Source organism: Mustela putorius, unplaced genomic scaffold (genome assembly GCF_011764305.1).
Source record: "Mustela putorius furo isolate JIRA1106 unplaced genomic scaffold, ASM1176430v1.1 tig00003909_pilon_pilon_pilon, whole genome shotgun sequence".
Classification (NCBI taxonomy): Eukaryota; Metazoa; Chordata; class Mammalia; order Carnivora; family Mustelidae; genus Mustela; species Mustela putorius.
In genome coordinates, this window is record NW_025422057.1 from 40,120,309 (window position 1) to 40,133,770 (window position 13,462).

Consider the following 13,462-nt stretch of genomic DNA (forward strand, 5'->3'; position numbering starts at 1 on the left):
GTGTTGACCCAACACGTCACCCCAGGCAGCATTGTCCGTAGTCAGCAGACAGGGCCCTCAGTCATCATTCAAACTCCGATAGGTGGGGAATTGGAAGGCGAACTTCCCTGGGAGCTAAGCTGGGAAAGATCTGGCCCTCCCCATGAAGTCACCTGCTTCCTTTGAGAAGCAGGAGCCCTGGCACAGTCCCGGCACTTTCTGCTTCTGCCTTTGCCTAGAAGCTTGTACCTAGAACCAGGTTTGGATCTCATTGTCCACCCACCCCAGCCCAAGCCCCTTCAGCCCTTGTGGCTTGTGGCATTATTCTCTTAGCTCCCTGGGATTCAAGTTTGCAGGGTGACACAGGCTCCGGCCCTGCCACATTCTGCCTCCCTTGGCTTTTAGATCCATTATCAAGTCTTCAGTCTCTCTGGTTCCTCATTCATCACATGGAGATGATAGTAGCACCTGGTTCCTGGAGCTGTTGCTGCAGCGCATTCATGCCACAGCCAGTGTCACCTCCAAGTCAGTGGCCAGTTACTGGGCACTTTCCTCTATAGCTCTGCCCCATAGGCCCCTTCCGCTATAGGCTTGCTGCTTTTGTCATGGGTCTTTGAGGGCTAGTCTGCAGGACTGTGGCCCCATCTCTAGAAGGAAGCTTTCAAGCCCTGGCCAGAAGCGTGAGGCACCCCTGCCTATCACCACCATTCATTCGGCAACTTGTGTTGATGCCTCCTTTGTGCCAGATGCTGTGTCATGTGCTAGGGGCAGAACACTCTTTATGGGGCACAGACAGCACAGAGCGGGGACTGGCAAGAAGATATGGGTCAGAGGATTCATAGTTGAGAAGCTCTTGGGACGGAGGGTGCTTGGCACCCAACAGTGCACCAGTAACATCATTAAATAAATGGTGTGGTCATCTTTGGCAGCTGAGAACAGCCCCCATGGGGCATACAGCCAAGCCAGGCATGGGGGGCTCAGGAGGACATAACATGGGAAGCAAGAGGAGAAGATGGGGCCAGGCAGAGGAATGGCCCAGAGGCAGCAGATCCCTGGCCCATGTGGGGAACTAGGAGCTGTATTGAACTCTCTGGGATGAGAGGCTTCATGGGAATGACAGAAGGGGCTAAGGAAGCAGACAGTGCTTGGTGTGGGTCTGGGAGGCGATGTGCAAGAGCCAGCTGAATGGAACTGGATGGAACTCCTGGCCTGGGTTGGAAGGAGGGTGCTGAAGTCCCGGCGAGGCTCCAAGATGCTCGTGGCAACCAGCAGCCCGCCTCGGTGTTCCTGAGGCTGGAGGCCAAGCGTGCCAGGCCTTCCTGGACCTGTGGGAGATATGTTGGGGACAGGGCTTTGGCCCTCCACCCCTGGTCTGATCACAGCCACCAGTTTGGTTGTAACCGGACTCTGGGTTTTCTTTCTTTGCAGATGTTGGAGGAGCTCCAGTGTTAGCAACGGGCAAGTCTGCTGGGGCCGAAATTGGTAGGTGCCCAGCTTCCTCTTTGTGCAGGGCTGAGGGGGGCAGGAGGGGCGGGGGTGAGGGGGGTACGCTCAGAGCCTGGCGGGTTTCCTGTGGGTCATCACAGAACAGGGCAGCACTCACTTCCACATCCGCCCGAGGACTAACACAGCTTTACCTCAGGGGCACAGGCCTGCTGGAGAGCCCTTCTCCAAAGGGTCCCGGAGTCATCAGGCCTGCCCTCCTCTGATACGTAGCTCCAGCCCCCACAGTGCCCTGCACTCTGCCAGACTTCCCACTGCTCTCTCCACCTGCCCTCAAGATAGAGTCAGATCTCTTCCTTTGCCTTCTAAGCTTACCATGGAGCAGGCGAGCAGTTGACACGTGCTCCATAAATGAATTAATGCAAAGGCAAGTGAGGTAGGGCTACAGGAGGCCGGAAAAGGGAGCCATCAACCTCTGGGAAATGACTCCCAGGGCTGAAGACAGTGGGATGGGGTTCCAGGAGGAGAAGGTGGGGGGTAGGTAAGGGGCAGGGGGCACATGTGGCCCTGGGCTTCAGCGGATTGGATGTCGACTTTTCTGGTGACTTTGGACTTGAACCTGATTGTGAAGGGGGCTGTAGAAGAGCTTTGCAGAGTGGTGACTGATGGATGGATACCTAAGGTTGCATTCCTCCCTGCCCTGCAGACATCAAGTATGCCCTCATTGGGACGGCTGTGGGCGTCGCCATATTGGCTGTCTTCCTGGTCCTGAAGATCTGCATGATCAAGAAGCATTTGTTTGATATCGACTTCTCAGACTTGAGAAGCACAAACCCAGGCTTCAACGGTAAGGGAGCAGCGACCTCTGGCCCCGTTCCCCCCTGCCCAGACCAGGACAGTCCCGGCAGCCTGAGGCCCCAAGGGCTCCACCACCCCCGAAACCTGGCCAGAGAAATACTGACAGACTGGGTTGGAAAGAAACGCAGAGGCCTCTCTGTGTGTCTGTCCATCTCTCCCCCTCCCCTCTTCTCTCTGTACTTTTTCCATTCCTAAGAATCAGATTTCTTGGAGAAAGCTGGGAAAGGGAGGTGAGTTGGCTTTGGACCAAAGCGTTTATTCCCGTATCCAAAGATGTGACCAGATAAAATGAATCCCAGGAGTTGATGAGTCTGGGTGGGTTGTGGAGGTGCTGCTGAGTGGGTGTGTTTTTTTTTTTTTTTTTTTTTTTTTGTCATAACCTGGGCTGGTCCTACTCAGAGCAGTGCTGTGTCCCCTTGGTCCGAACAGAGCTGGGCCAGTGTGAACCCTGGCGTGGCTCTTGGTGTCCTTGTGGCACCTTCAGGGAGGCTTATCCCGCAAGCCCAGCAGTCAGTTTGTGAGTTTTGATCGCAAAATGCAGCACTGATTGACATCCCCTTTCTCTCAAGATGGAACTTGCAAAAATCATCCCTAGTCCCGTCAGCGTGCTTAGTAATGGGATCATGATGCCGTTTTCCATGATATTTTCCCAAGGGTGAGGAGGAACGAGCCTCACCATGGCTCTGGAATATAGGATTGTTATTCGCGAAGATATGCAGAAGGTGGAATCGGAGCCACGCCCCTCCAGGGCGTCCTGAGATAGCCCCCACTCCTGCCCACTGCACGAGGGGTTTAATAAGTCACAGGACTTTGCTGACCATTATTTTTGTATCCCTATGATCACAAGGGAAGAGAAAGCAGCCTCTTCATCACATAGTGGGAGACGTGTTGGATCCCCTTAGACCAAGAGGGTCTGGGAGTGGCAAGTGGAGGGGTTTGATGAGGAGTGTTAGGGATAGGCCGCTCCACTGATGACAGTGTCCCCTTCCTAAAGCCCTGCTTTCTCCTTTTAGACACTGCCACACTAAAGAAGAGAGTCCCAAGGTAAGGTCACTATTGTGGTAAGTGTGGGGTATCATTCTCCCTTCTGTTTTATTCTTTGTGCTTCCTTGCCTGTCATCCTAGCCCTTCCTACCACTCCAAAATGCTTCCTGGGAGACTAGAATGCACCCCATGCCCCCTCTTCCCTTCTCTGGTTCAGTGGGCAGGAGTCATGAAAGTGAGGGGCCACAAGGTACAGTAGCCAAAGGGGGTTTGAGCTTGCCTCTGCATACCCTCAGTTACATTCTGCCCCACCTCCCCCCCAAAATCCCCCAGTGCGTTCCCCCAGCACCCAGAATGAGGTCCCTAACCCTTGCCATGACTTACTTGGGAAACCTATATGGCCTGCCCTGGGTTACCTGGCTTCCCTGCTGCCGTGATCCACATTGCTCTTCTGCACAGAGACTATGTCCTCTGAGGGCAATCCTGCCTCAGGACCTCTGCACTTGCTGTTTTCTGCTACACGGAATGCTCTTCTTCTAGATAGCTGCAACCTTTGCCCTTCATTTGCTTCATATTTCTGCTTCAAGGCCACCATTTCATTTTAGATGGCCTGTTTAAAATAGAAACCCTTTCCCTTACCTAGCTTTATCTTTCTTCATGTTACTTTCCATTCACTGACATTATGTGATATACTTCTTCTTCTGTTTCTTTTGATGGTTTTCCCCCTGAAGTGTAAAGTTCTTGAGGGTGGGATCTTTGTTTTCATCTTTGTAGCTCTGACATTTAGCACCATGCATGGAACAGAATGGGTACTTTTTTTTTTTTTAAGATTTTATTTATTTATTTATTTGACAGAAAGAGATAACAAGTAGGCAGAGGGGCAGGCAGAGAGGGGAGGAGGAAGCAACCTCCCTGCAAAGCAGGGAGCCTGATGCGGGGCTCAATGTCAGGACCCTGGGATCATGACCTGAGCTGAAGGCAGAGGCTTTAACCCACTGAGCCACCCAGGTACCCCAGAATGAGTACTTTTATATGTGTTTAAAAAATGAATGAATGGGCTTTTGGGCATGGGTTAGGTACTGAGCATTGGGAGAAGACAGGCTCCCTTTCAGTCTGCAGGGGACACAGGCACATCCTAGATGCTTATTGCAGGGTTTTGGGGTTAGGGAGAGGGAGCTGTGACATAGTTAAGCATGTGTTGCCTTGTGCCTGGGACATACAGAGGGGTCCGGGTGGGAGGCAGGATGTCAAGGATCTCAGGTAGTGCTGGGATTGCATACAGAGCGGTGAGAAGTCCTGGGGAGGGGGGAAGAAAGAGAAGTGTACACAGAAGGTACACTAACGTGTGTCATTGTGTACATCCGGGGAACAAGCATTCTGTGTGATAGGAGCAAATGCTTCACACGAAGGTCTGTAGTGCAGAGGCTGGAGAGGGGGTAGTCTTACTCAGGGTCTTGTATGCTAAGTGAAGGAGTCTGTACCCTGTCCTGAAACTTCTGGTCAATCAGACGATTCTAGGCAGAAGAGGGATGGGACAGGGTTTCTGCTGTACTAGCATGGCAGGGGGCGGGGACATCTGCTAGAAACAGGGAGACCTGCGGGGAAGCCCTTTGAGGACCTCAGACCTGCTGCAAAGCCCTGCTGGGCAAGAATCAGAGCGATACTGAGGCGGGGGGCCCAGAACCTGGTTGCTGAGTGAAGGTGCAGCCATCAAGAGGGAAGAATCCAGAACAGGAAGGTCCCCACGAGGCAGTGCCCTTGAGAAGTAGATGGTGGAGCAGGTTTGGGCAGTGGGCTGGGGGGCTGAGATGGGGAGTCCTTTTTTAAACACAGTGAATCTGAGACTTCTGGAGACGTCCAAGTAGAGGGGGCGGTCCGGAAGGGCTGGCATGCAGACAGAGGTTTGGGCTACGTGGGGTAGTGGGTTTTAGAGGGGACCTGGAACCTGGGCTCTCCTCCAGTTCTGCCCCAAAGCCTAGCACTCAGTAAGTGCTATAGCGTGTGTATGGGAGGAGGGGTGGACATGTGGGGGAAGAGAGAGACAGATGCTTGATGCCTCAGAGCTGAACTGGAAGTGGATTTTCTCTAGAAGTTTACTTTCTTGAGGATCTTCCCTTCTTCAGATATTCTGGTTTCTGGAAGAGTGTTTCATCGACTCTGCCTCCAAGCATTGCCCCGTCTTCCCCAACTCTCATTATCTCTCTGTCTCTCTGTCTGTCCCATCCTCTCCCATGTCCCTCCTCCCTTCCCCCACTCCTGTGTTGTATGGCCACCCCACAGGGGTCTGGGCTGGGGGAGAGGAGTGTGATTACAGTGACCATCCACCTTGTCATCCAGGACTTTGGGAGAGTGAAGAGGAATTGCTAATAACAGTGGTAGGACGATGGGTAAACCTGGATAGTTCTGGGGGAACTGGAGCATATGGTCAGCCTCGGTTTAGTGGGGCTGTGAGGCAGTGCTCGCCAGGCCCCACGATGGGCACCACGGTCTCCTCTTGCTCACAATGTCACCTCCTCTGCACCTGGGGTTCTCACGCCGGGGAGGGATGGGTGACCAGTCCCAGGGAGCTTTTGGAAACATGTGGAGGAATTAGGGACATTCACAGGCTGGGAGACCATGATGCCATGTGTCCCATGTCACACACACACACACACACACACACACGTTCATACACACCCAGACCCGCACTGGCTAAGGTGTCGCATTCCTCTTTATAGAAGAAACACGCTGAACAGCTCTCACGCCAACAAGTCCGTGAGACCGCTTATGGGGGAAGGTTGAATTTCAGGTTGGCTGGCTCCTACGGCCCCTGTCTTTCCCTACCCTGAGGGACCTTCTCACTGGGGCAGCCCTGTCTCCAGGCACCCCTTGGGGGATTGGCGCGGCGCGAGGTTCCGCTGAGGATGCAGCTGGGGCCCTGTGCTGGGAGAACATCGTGGTCCTGGCTCACCCAGGCGCAGCGTTCCTGCGGCTCTGAGCTGGGTGCTGACTCAGGCTCTCCCACTAGAGAATGAAGGCAACCTGACCTTCATCAGGGGTTCAGACAGGGCTCTGGGCCAACGGGGGTATGGGAGGCCATGGGCTGAGTCTGGTAGGGTGAGAAGGATTAGCTCCTGACTAAGGAGAAGAGGGGAACTGGGAATGAATAGATGAGCTCCAGGCCTAGAGCCTGTATTGCTTTTTGGGGGTCCAGCTGGTCTCTGGGGTGGGGAGTACATTATGGGAGTCAGTTTTGCGTAGATGGGGGATGTCTGTGATAGCAAAGACTCTGCCCACAGTGTGGCCTCCGGGGCCCCCTGCTGGGCCACCTGCATGCTCCACCATGCAGGGTGGGGACACCCTGGGCCTGTGGCTGCAGATTGTTGTGGCCAGCTGTGACTCTCTGTCACGATTTAGGGGTCGTAGTGATCTCACCACCGACAGGGGTGAGTGTGCTACCTTGGCCTTTCAAATCACCCACACATGGAGGGGCACTTTGAGTTAGGGTGCTTGGCCGTGGAGACTCCAGGGGCCCCCAGAAGTCTCTGCAGACCCTGTTTCAGGGATATCTTCGTCATAGAATAAAAAAAATGGAAGAGTACCCAAATCCTAATTTTCAATCCTGGGCATGTGTACACAGGGAGGGAAGGGAGAGATGCAGGGCAGTGGGCCGAGGGTGGCTGGGTGGGAGCCCTCCCCTGCTCTAGGATGTAGCCTCCCCCACCCCCACCCCACGAGCAGGGAGCTGTTCTTGGCACAGGTCACACCAGAGCTCCTCTGCGAACAGAGCTTGTCGGAGACGAGGGAAGCACGCTTCAAGTTTCCAAAAGTAACACTAGATGGAGTCAGGCGGAGTCAGGAAGAAGTTAGACCAGAAAGAAAAAGCTCAGGACAGGCAAGCCATTCTCCTGGAGCAAAACTTCGCATGTGCTTTTTCTGTCATGCAGGAATGATTTAATGAACACCTGATTCTCCTGTTTTGCAGGTCAAATCTCAATTTCTCTGAAAGGTGAGTGATAAGCAGGATGGATCGCTGGTTCTGAAAGGGAGAAAGGCAGTGGCTCTCCAGAGGCGGCCCCCACACAGGACAGGAGAGGATTGCTAGCCCGGAGCCACGCATTCCTCCTGCCTCTCCCGGGACAACAGGAATCCCCCTCCTCCTCCTTCTCCTTCTTCTTTCCCTTCCAAAAAGTCTTAATTTAGTGGTACTTCAGGAAGATTTAAAATGAAGCTGTGGGACTTTTGCCTGATTAAAGCTGAGAAAATGAGATTTTAGAAATAGGGTAGTTAACTTTCTTTTATTTGCCCAGATTTTCCCTAAACGTCAGTCAAACCATGAACTTGTCAACTTAGTCCATGAGATTAAAAAAAAAAAAAAATCCAAAACTTTGGTGTCTTCAACGCTATTGATTTGACGGAAGTGTCTGTTTCCCTTGTCGCTTTTGGGTCTTGCAGTGGACGAAGTCTGAGTGTGCGGGGTTGGTCACAGGTCACAAGTCCTAGGCCCACTTGTCTGTGTCTCATGCATCACCTACGTGCTCTCACCTTCCTTCTTTTTGAAAACTCTTTAAATCACCAAAGAGTTGAAAGAACAGTGGAAGAAAGACATATACATACACTTAGATTCCCAAGTTAGTAGTCCCCGCACTTACTTTATTCTGTACACTTGCATTTTTTCCTGACCCACTTAAAAATTAGTAGAAGTATCACCCGTAAGTTAGTAGAGATGTTTCACCCCTAAATACGGAACCAGGTGTCTCCTGCAAGGTCACCATATGATGACCACACCCCCAAAATGACCAGTATTTCAGTACTATCATTCCTTACACAGCCCACATTCAGATAGCTCTGATTGTTTCCAAAGAATCTTTATAGCTCTAGTCTTCCAAACCCGGATGCACAGTATTTGATTTTGTCTCCATTTCGTCTTTTTTGTATGTTTTGTATGTTGGACGACTCTGCTTTCTTTCTCTGTGGCATTGTCGATTTTGAAGTACTTTTGTATGATGTCCTGTCTTTTGGACTGGTCTGTTTCCTCATGAGTAGACAAAGATTGAGACTGTTGTCAAAAACACCACGGAAGTGACATTGTGTGTCCAATATTGTACTACATCAGGAAGCCCATGACGTGAGGGTCTCATGGTGGGCGATGCTGCCTTTGATCACTTTTTTTTTTTTTTTTTTTTTTTTTACTTATTTATTTTTCAGAGGCAGGGGAGAGCACAAGCTAGGGAGCAGCAGGTAGAGGGAGAAGCAGTAGCCTGGTGCTGGACTCAGATCCCAGGCCCCAAAGGCAGACGCTTAACCGACTGAGCCACCCAGGCATCCCTGCCTTCGGCCACTTGAATAAAGAAGTGACCAATAGATGTCTGTGTTGGGGAGACAGATTTTCCTCTTTGTAATCGGTTTATAACCTGAAGGGTGATACTTTGAGACCATGTGAACATCCTGACCCCTCAATGATTCTTCATCCAGCGATTTTATATCTGTTTATATCCATCTTTGAATCAGTTATGATATTGGAGGTTACAAAATACTGAGTTTCTAAGGGCAGCATCCCTTCTGCATTTAATAGCTGGTATGCCTCTGGATGAAAAGACTTTTTCCTTTCCCCTTTTCTCTTTCTCTTACTTGTTGAGTATCATGATTGTGGATTTCAACATATTATAATTCATTGCCATCGCAGATCTTTGTGATGCTCAAATTGTCCCCATTTTGTCCAGTACCATCACTTCTTGGTGGTTTTTGAGCATTTCCTAGATTTTTTTTTTTCCTTCTTCTTCATTTCCTGGACTTCTTACACAACACAGTATCCCGGGCTCACCTTGTACTGACTGCTCAGACCTGGTCACCCATGTACCTACCCGGCTTGCTTGCTTGCTTTCTCCCTTTTTCCTTCCTTCCTTCCTTCCTTCCTTCCTTCCTTCCTTCCTTCCTTCCTTCCTTCTTCTTCTTCTTCTTCTTCTTCTTCTTCTTCTTCTTCTTCTTCTTCTTCTCTCTCTCTCTCTCTTTCTTTCTTTCTTTGATATGGAATAGCTTTTAGAAGCCAAGATGTGGGCACGATGTGTTCGTGGCTGCTAAGACATGACCCTCTCAATGGACAGAGTCAGGAGATATATGTTTAAACCACAAACTCATAAGGCTCTCAGTTTCCCTCACTCTGTATTTCTGTTTTTTTACCTTCAAAGTGAAAACCCTGTTCCATACAAATATTTTTGCTCTTTTGCTCTATCCTCTAACAGTAAACAAAATAATTCCACAATCACAACACTCTACAACCACAAACTTGCTTAGTAACTTGAAGATTTCTTCACAGTTTCTTTTTTTTCTTAGAATTTAGCCTTCTCTCTGTACCGAGTATTATACTCAAACTGAACTAATTATTTTCTCTGTGTGGTTATGCTATCAATTTGATATGGGGTTTGTTTCCTTTTATATGCTATTTTAATGTTTCTGTTCTTAATTCTTTCAATTTAATTCTACTTTTTTGAGTTTGTAAAACATACATATAGTTCAAAGATTAAAAAATATGTAAACAGGTGAGCTCAGAGAAGTCTCCCTCCCATACATGTCTGCTCTGTCCTGTCCCCACCCACTGCATGAAGGTAACTATTTTCAAGTCTTGGCTTTATCTTCCCATGTTATTTTTAAAAAATATATTTAATTAAAATTATATATATATAATTTCCTTAAAATTAAAAAAAATGTTTACATATATACATATATTTTTTCTAGCTCTTGTAAGGTTTTATTTTTTCTTTGGATCTCTGATCCAGTTAATATATATTGTGGTGTGTAGGATGACACATGGATCCAATTTTACCTTTTTCCCAAATGGCAATCTATTTCAGTATCATTATTGAAAATATTATTTTCCCCAGTTCTATCTGCAATCTTTATTGTGTTCTAAATTTCCGTGTGTACTTGGGGTAATCTTAGACTTTATATTATTGTTCATGGTATTTGTGAGTATTCACATGCTGGGACCACGCTCTTACTCATATGGGTTCCATGGTTCGCTCCGCTATCTGGCGCACTCCCATTGTGTGTCCTATTCAGGCACATTCTTGCTGTTCTCTTCTAGCTATTCTTGAGTATTTGTTTTTCCATATGACCTTCAGAACCAACTCAATCTATCCATGGAACAAACACCTCTGTATTTTTGTTGGGGTTGCATTATGTTCATATATGAGACTGAAGACGATTGACTTCTTTACAATGTCCTTCATGGAAAGGTGAATCTTTCTGCAAGTCCATGTTTACGTATCTGAAGAGAGTTTTTGGCTTTTACTTTATGGGTTTTTCTCATTTCTTGTTAAGTTTATTCCTAAATATTTTTCTGTTTCTGTTGCTTTTATCAATGGAGTCTTCTGTTATGTCTCCTACTGGGTCACTGGTTGCTTATGGATTATATCTGTATGTTAGTGTTATAGTGACAGCCTTACTGAATACTTTCATTGTATGTGTGTTCTTCTTGATTTCCCTGAATTTTCATAATATTATGTCATCTGCCAAATTGTAGATTTTCTTTCCCAGTTCTTATGCCTCTAATTGTTTCCTCCTCTCTGAATGCATTGACTAAAACCACCAACATTAAATAATAGTGGAAACAGTGCAGATACAGTCTCCCAAAGTCTCTTTCTCTTTCTCTTGATACCCAGCCCAGGTCTGTAGTCTGATTCACCTGCTGGTCCTGTCGGCAGCTACTCTTCCAGCCTCTGTCCAACTTACCTTTCTTGTACATTGTGCCTATCTCTCTAGGGGCTGTGACACAGCTGTACATAGAGGAATGACTGCCCTGTCAGAGAACAAATTCCTCCATGGAGAAGCTCACAGGTGCCCCTTCCCCAGCTCAGGGCCATTAGGAGAAGAAGGAGGCTGCCTTCTTGGTTTTCCCATCTTCTGTAGACATCAGCATTCACGAGCAGATGCTGCATAGGTCCAGCCACTTTGGATCTTCTTCTTAACAACATCCAAAAGGGCCCTTTGAGCTCAGAACTTGTTAAAGATGTTAGAAGGGATGAACTTTCTGTTGAGCCCCTGGACCTCTAGACCATCCAGCTTAAACTCTGATTTTTGGACTCAACACATTTTAAAGGAGAAGCACAAAAAACTCTCTTGGAACCCCTTTAGACTTCTCTGTCACCATCCTTGCTTGTTTCCAACTTGCTTACCTTCCATGTTGCCTCTGCTGCCATCAAGCTCTGTAACCCTGACCTCAATGTGTGTCCTTGGTCCTCTACACGTAGGGTAGGTAGGTACTTTCTCTTTATGGCCTTTGGCTTGGCTTATCTCATTGCTGCTTCTCTCTGCCCCATCTTTCTAATGTTGTTGTCTTTTCTCCCATGTTAGATATAAAGGCATTGAGATAATATGCACAATCAAATGGCATAAACAAGTATGCAACATTCAATGTAAACACAAATATGCCATTCTGTTAAAATTATGACTGTTACAGGAAATGGTAGTGAATGTTGGTGTGAATTCAGTCTCTGTGCCTGAGGGTGTGGGTGAGGTCTTTAGTTGAAAGTGGCCATAGCAGTGGGTCTGTGCCCTACTTTCAACCTGAGCTCTACTATATTGGGGTCCGGTTTGGTGACCTCATAGTTTCCTATGTGTTCCTAATTTTATGTAGATATAGAGATAGAGATAGATCTGCTATGTGTGGACAAGTCTCATGCTCTATAACAGCACAAGTTCAGACTCGAATGTATAAGTTTCTAATTATATTTGCACAGGTCTAAATACCTGGTTCCTTGTAGCATCTTCCCAGGTTGATGCAATCTCTTCAAGTACATAAAGTGGCATTTTCCAGAATATATGCCTTTTAATCTTGGGGAATGACTTCTTCCCTTTTTCCACCAAAGTGGGTGAAGTTTTGTGGCTCAAGGTTTGGCAGGCAGAAAACAACCTCTCAGTTGAGCTCTATCTAAAAAGCTCCCCCTTTTACCTAGAAGCCACTGGTCTTCACATACTTTCTATGTTGCACAAGGAAATGTCTCACCTTGCTAAGATATGCTGATGAATTCTTTCATAGCTACTTAATTGTGTGTGTGTTGCATAAGCATATGCCATAATTAGTGAGAGCATAATCACTCCATCAGTAGGTCTTCCTGATGGTTCTCTTCCTTTCCAGAGATGAACGAGTGATTGAGCTCTAAATGAGTGGCCTCCTCGGGAAAGGTTGGGCAGTCTGGACAGTTTCAATCTCAGGGATGTCAAGAATTTGAGCTTCCAAAGCTGGTGATTGACCTTCATGTGGACGTCAATGCCCAGGCCAAGTAACAGATGGAATAGAGTCTACAGTGTTTCTGTCCTAAAGGAAAATATCAATTCTCTTCCATGAGAAGTGGACTCAACAGAGGGAAGCATGAGCACTTTACCCAGCAGTAAGAAAAGATGGAAGCCAATAATCCACACTGTCTATCCTGGTCCTCCTTGGTGGAGTTGTTCATGATTCTGTGATAACATTGTGTCCATATCAATGGAACCTACCCAGAGCAAATGGCTCATGGAAATGGGGACCAAAGTCAAGACACAGCCTGCTTAATACCACCATTTATCAATAGGTAAGCATCATTTTTCTAGAACTGATGGCTTCACCTTTTCAGTTGTCATAAGAATCCCCCATGTGAATATTCAGGATCCTTGAGACATGAAGACTATGGGGTAGTCTCTGGTCTGAGGAATGAAAGACTGATCTTCCACAGGAAAGAATGGAAGACTGGGCCAGAGTGAGAGGAAGGGGTCTGAATGGCCACGGAATGGCCTACAGCTTTGCAGCTCTACACAAGATGAAGCCAACAAAGGATTAAATTAAAAAGCCAATGGTGGGGCGCCTGGGTGGCTCAGTGGGTTAAGCCACTGCCTTCGGCTCAGGTCGTGATCTCAGGGTCCTGGGATCGAGTCCTGCATTGGGCTCTCTGCTCGGCAGGGAGCCTGCTTCCCTCTCTCTCTCTCCCTGCCTGCCTCTCCATCTACTTGTGATTTCTCTCTATCAAATAAATAAATAAAATCTTTAAAAAAATAAAAAATAAAAAAATAAAAAGCCAATGGTGTGCCTTGTAGGGACCCACACAGATGTAAGGGATTATTGTTATGTTTAGAGCATTATTTTGTGGTTATTAGTACAAATCTGAATGGCTTTTGCCTAGAGGACATGCCCGACAGAGGCTTAGGAAACGCCCATCTTTTTATTATTGCCATCAACTAAAGGCTG

The 13,462-nt window shown here is 47.8% G+C and overlaps 1 protein-coding gene across 4 annotated transcripts in view; it reads left to right on the forward strand.

Moving 5' to 3' along the window:
• Nucleotides 1-13,144, forward strand: part of TMEM273 (transmembrane protein 273) — a 34,086-nt gene extending 20,942 nt beyond the window's left edge. For 2 of the 4 annotated variants that reach the window (XM_004765848.3, XM_045068786.1), the window contains 5 exons: nt 1,408-1,461; nt 2,129-2,269; nt 3,294-3,324; nt 7,229-7,252; nt 12,380-13,144. In XM_004765848.3, coding sequence (XP_004765905.2) covers nt 1,408-1,461; nt 2,129-2,269; nt 3,294-3,324; nt 7,229-7,252; nt 12,380-12,404 — 275 coding nt within the window. In that variant the 3' untranslated portion in view covers nt 12,405-13,144. Of the gene's footprint in view, nt 1-1,407; nt 1,462-2,128; nt 2,270-3,293; nt 3,342-7,228; nt 8,403-12,379 lie in introns of those variants that run through there. The other 2 variants (XM_045068788.1, XM_045068787.1) reach the window with 2 other exon arrangements.
• The last annotated feature ends 318 nt before the right edge of the window (nt 13,145-13,462 follow it).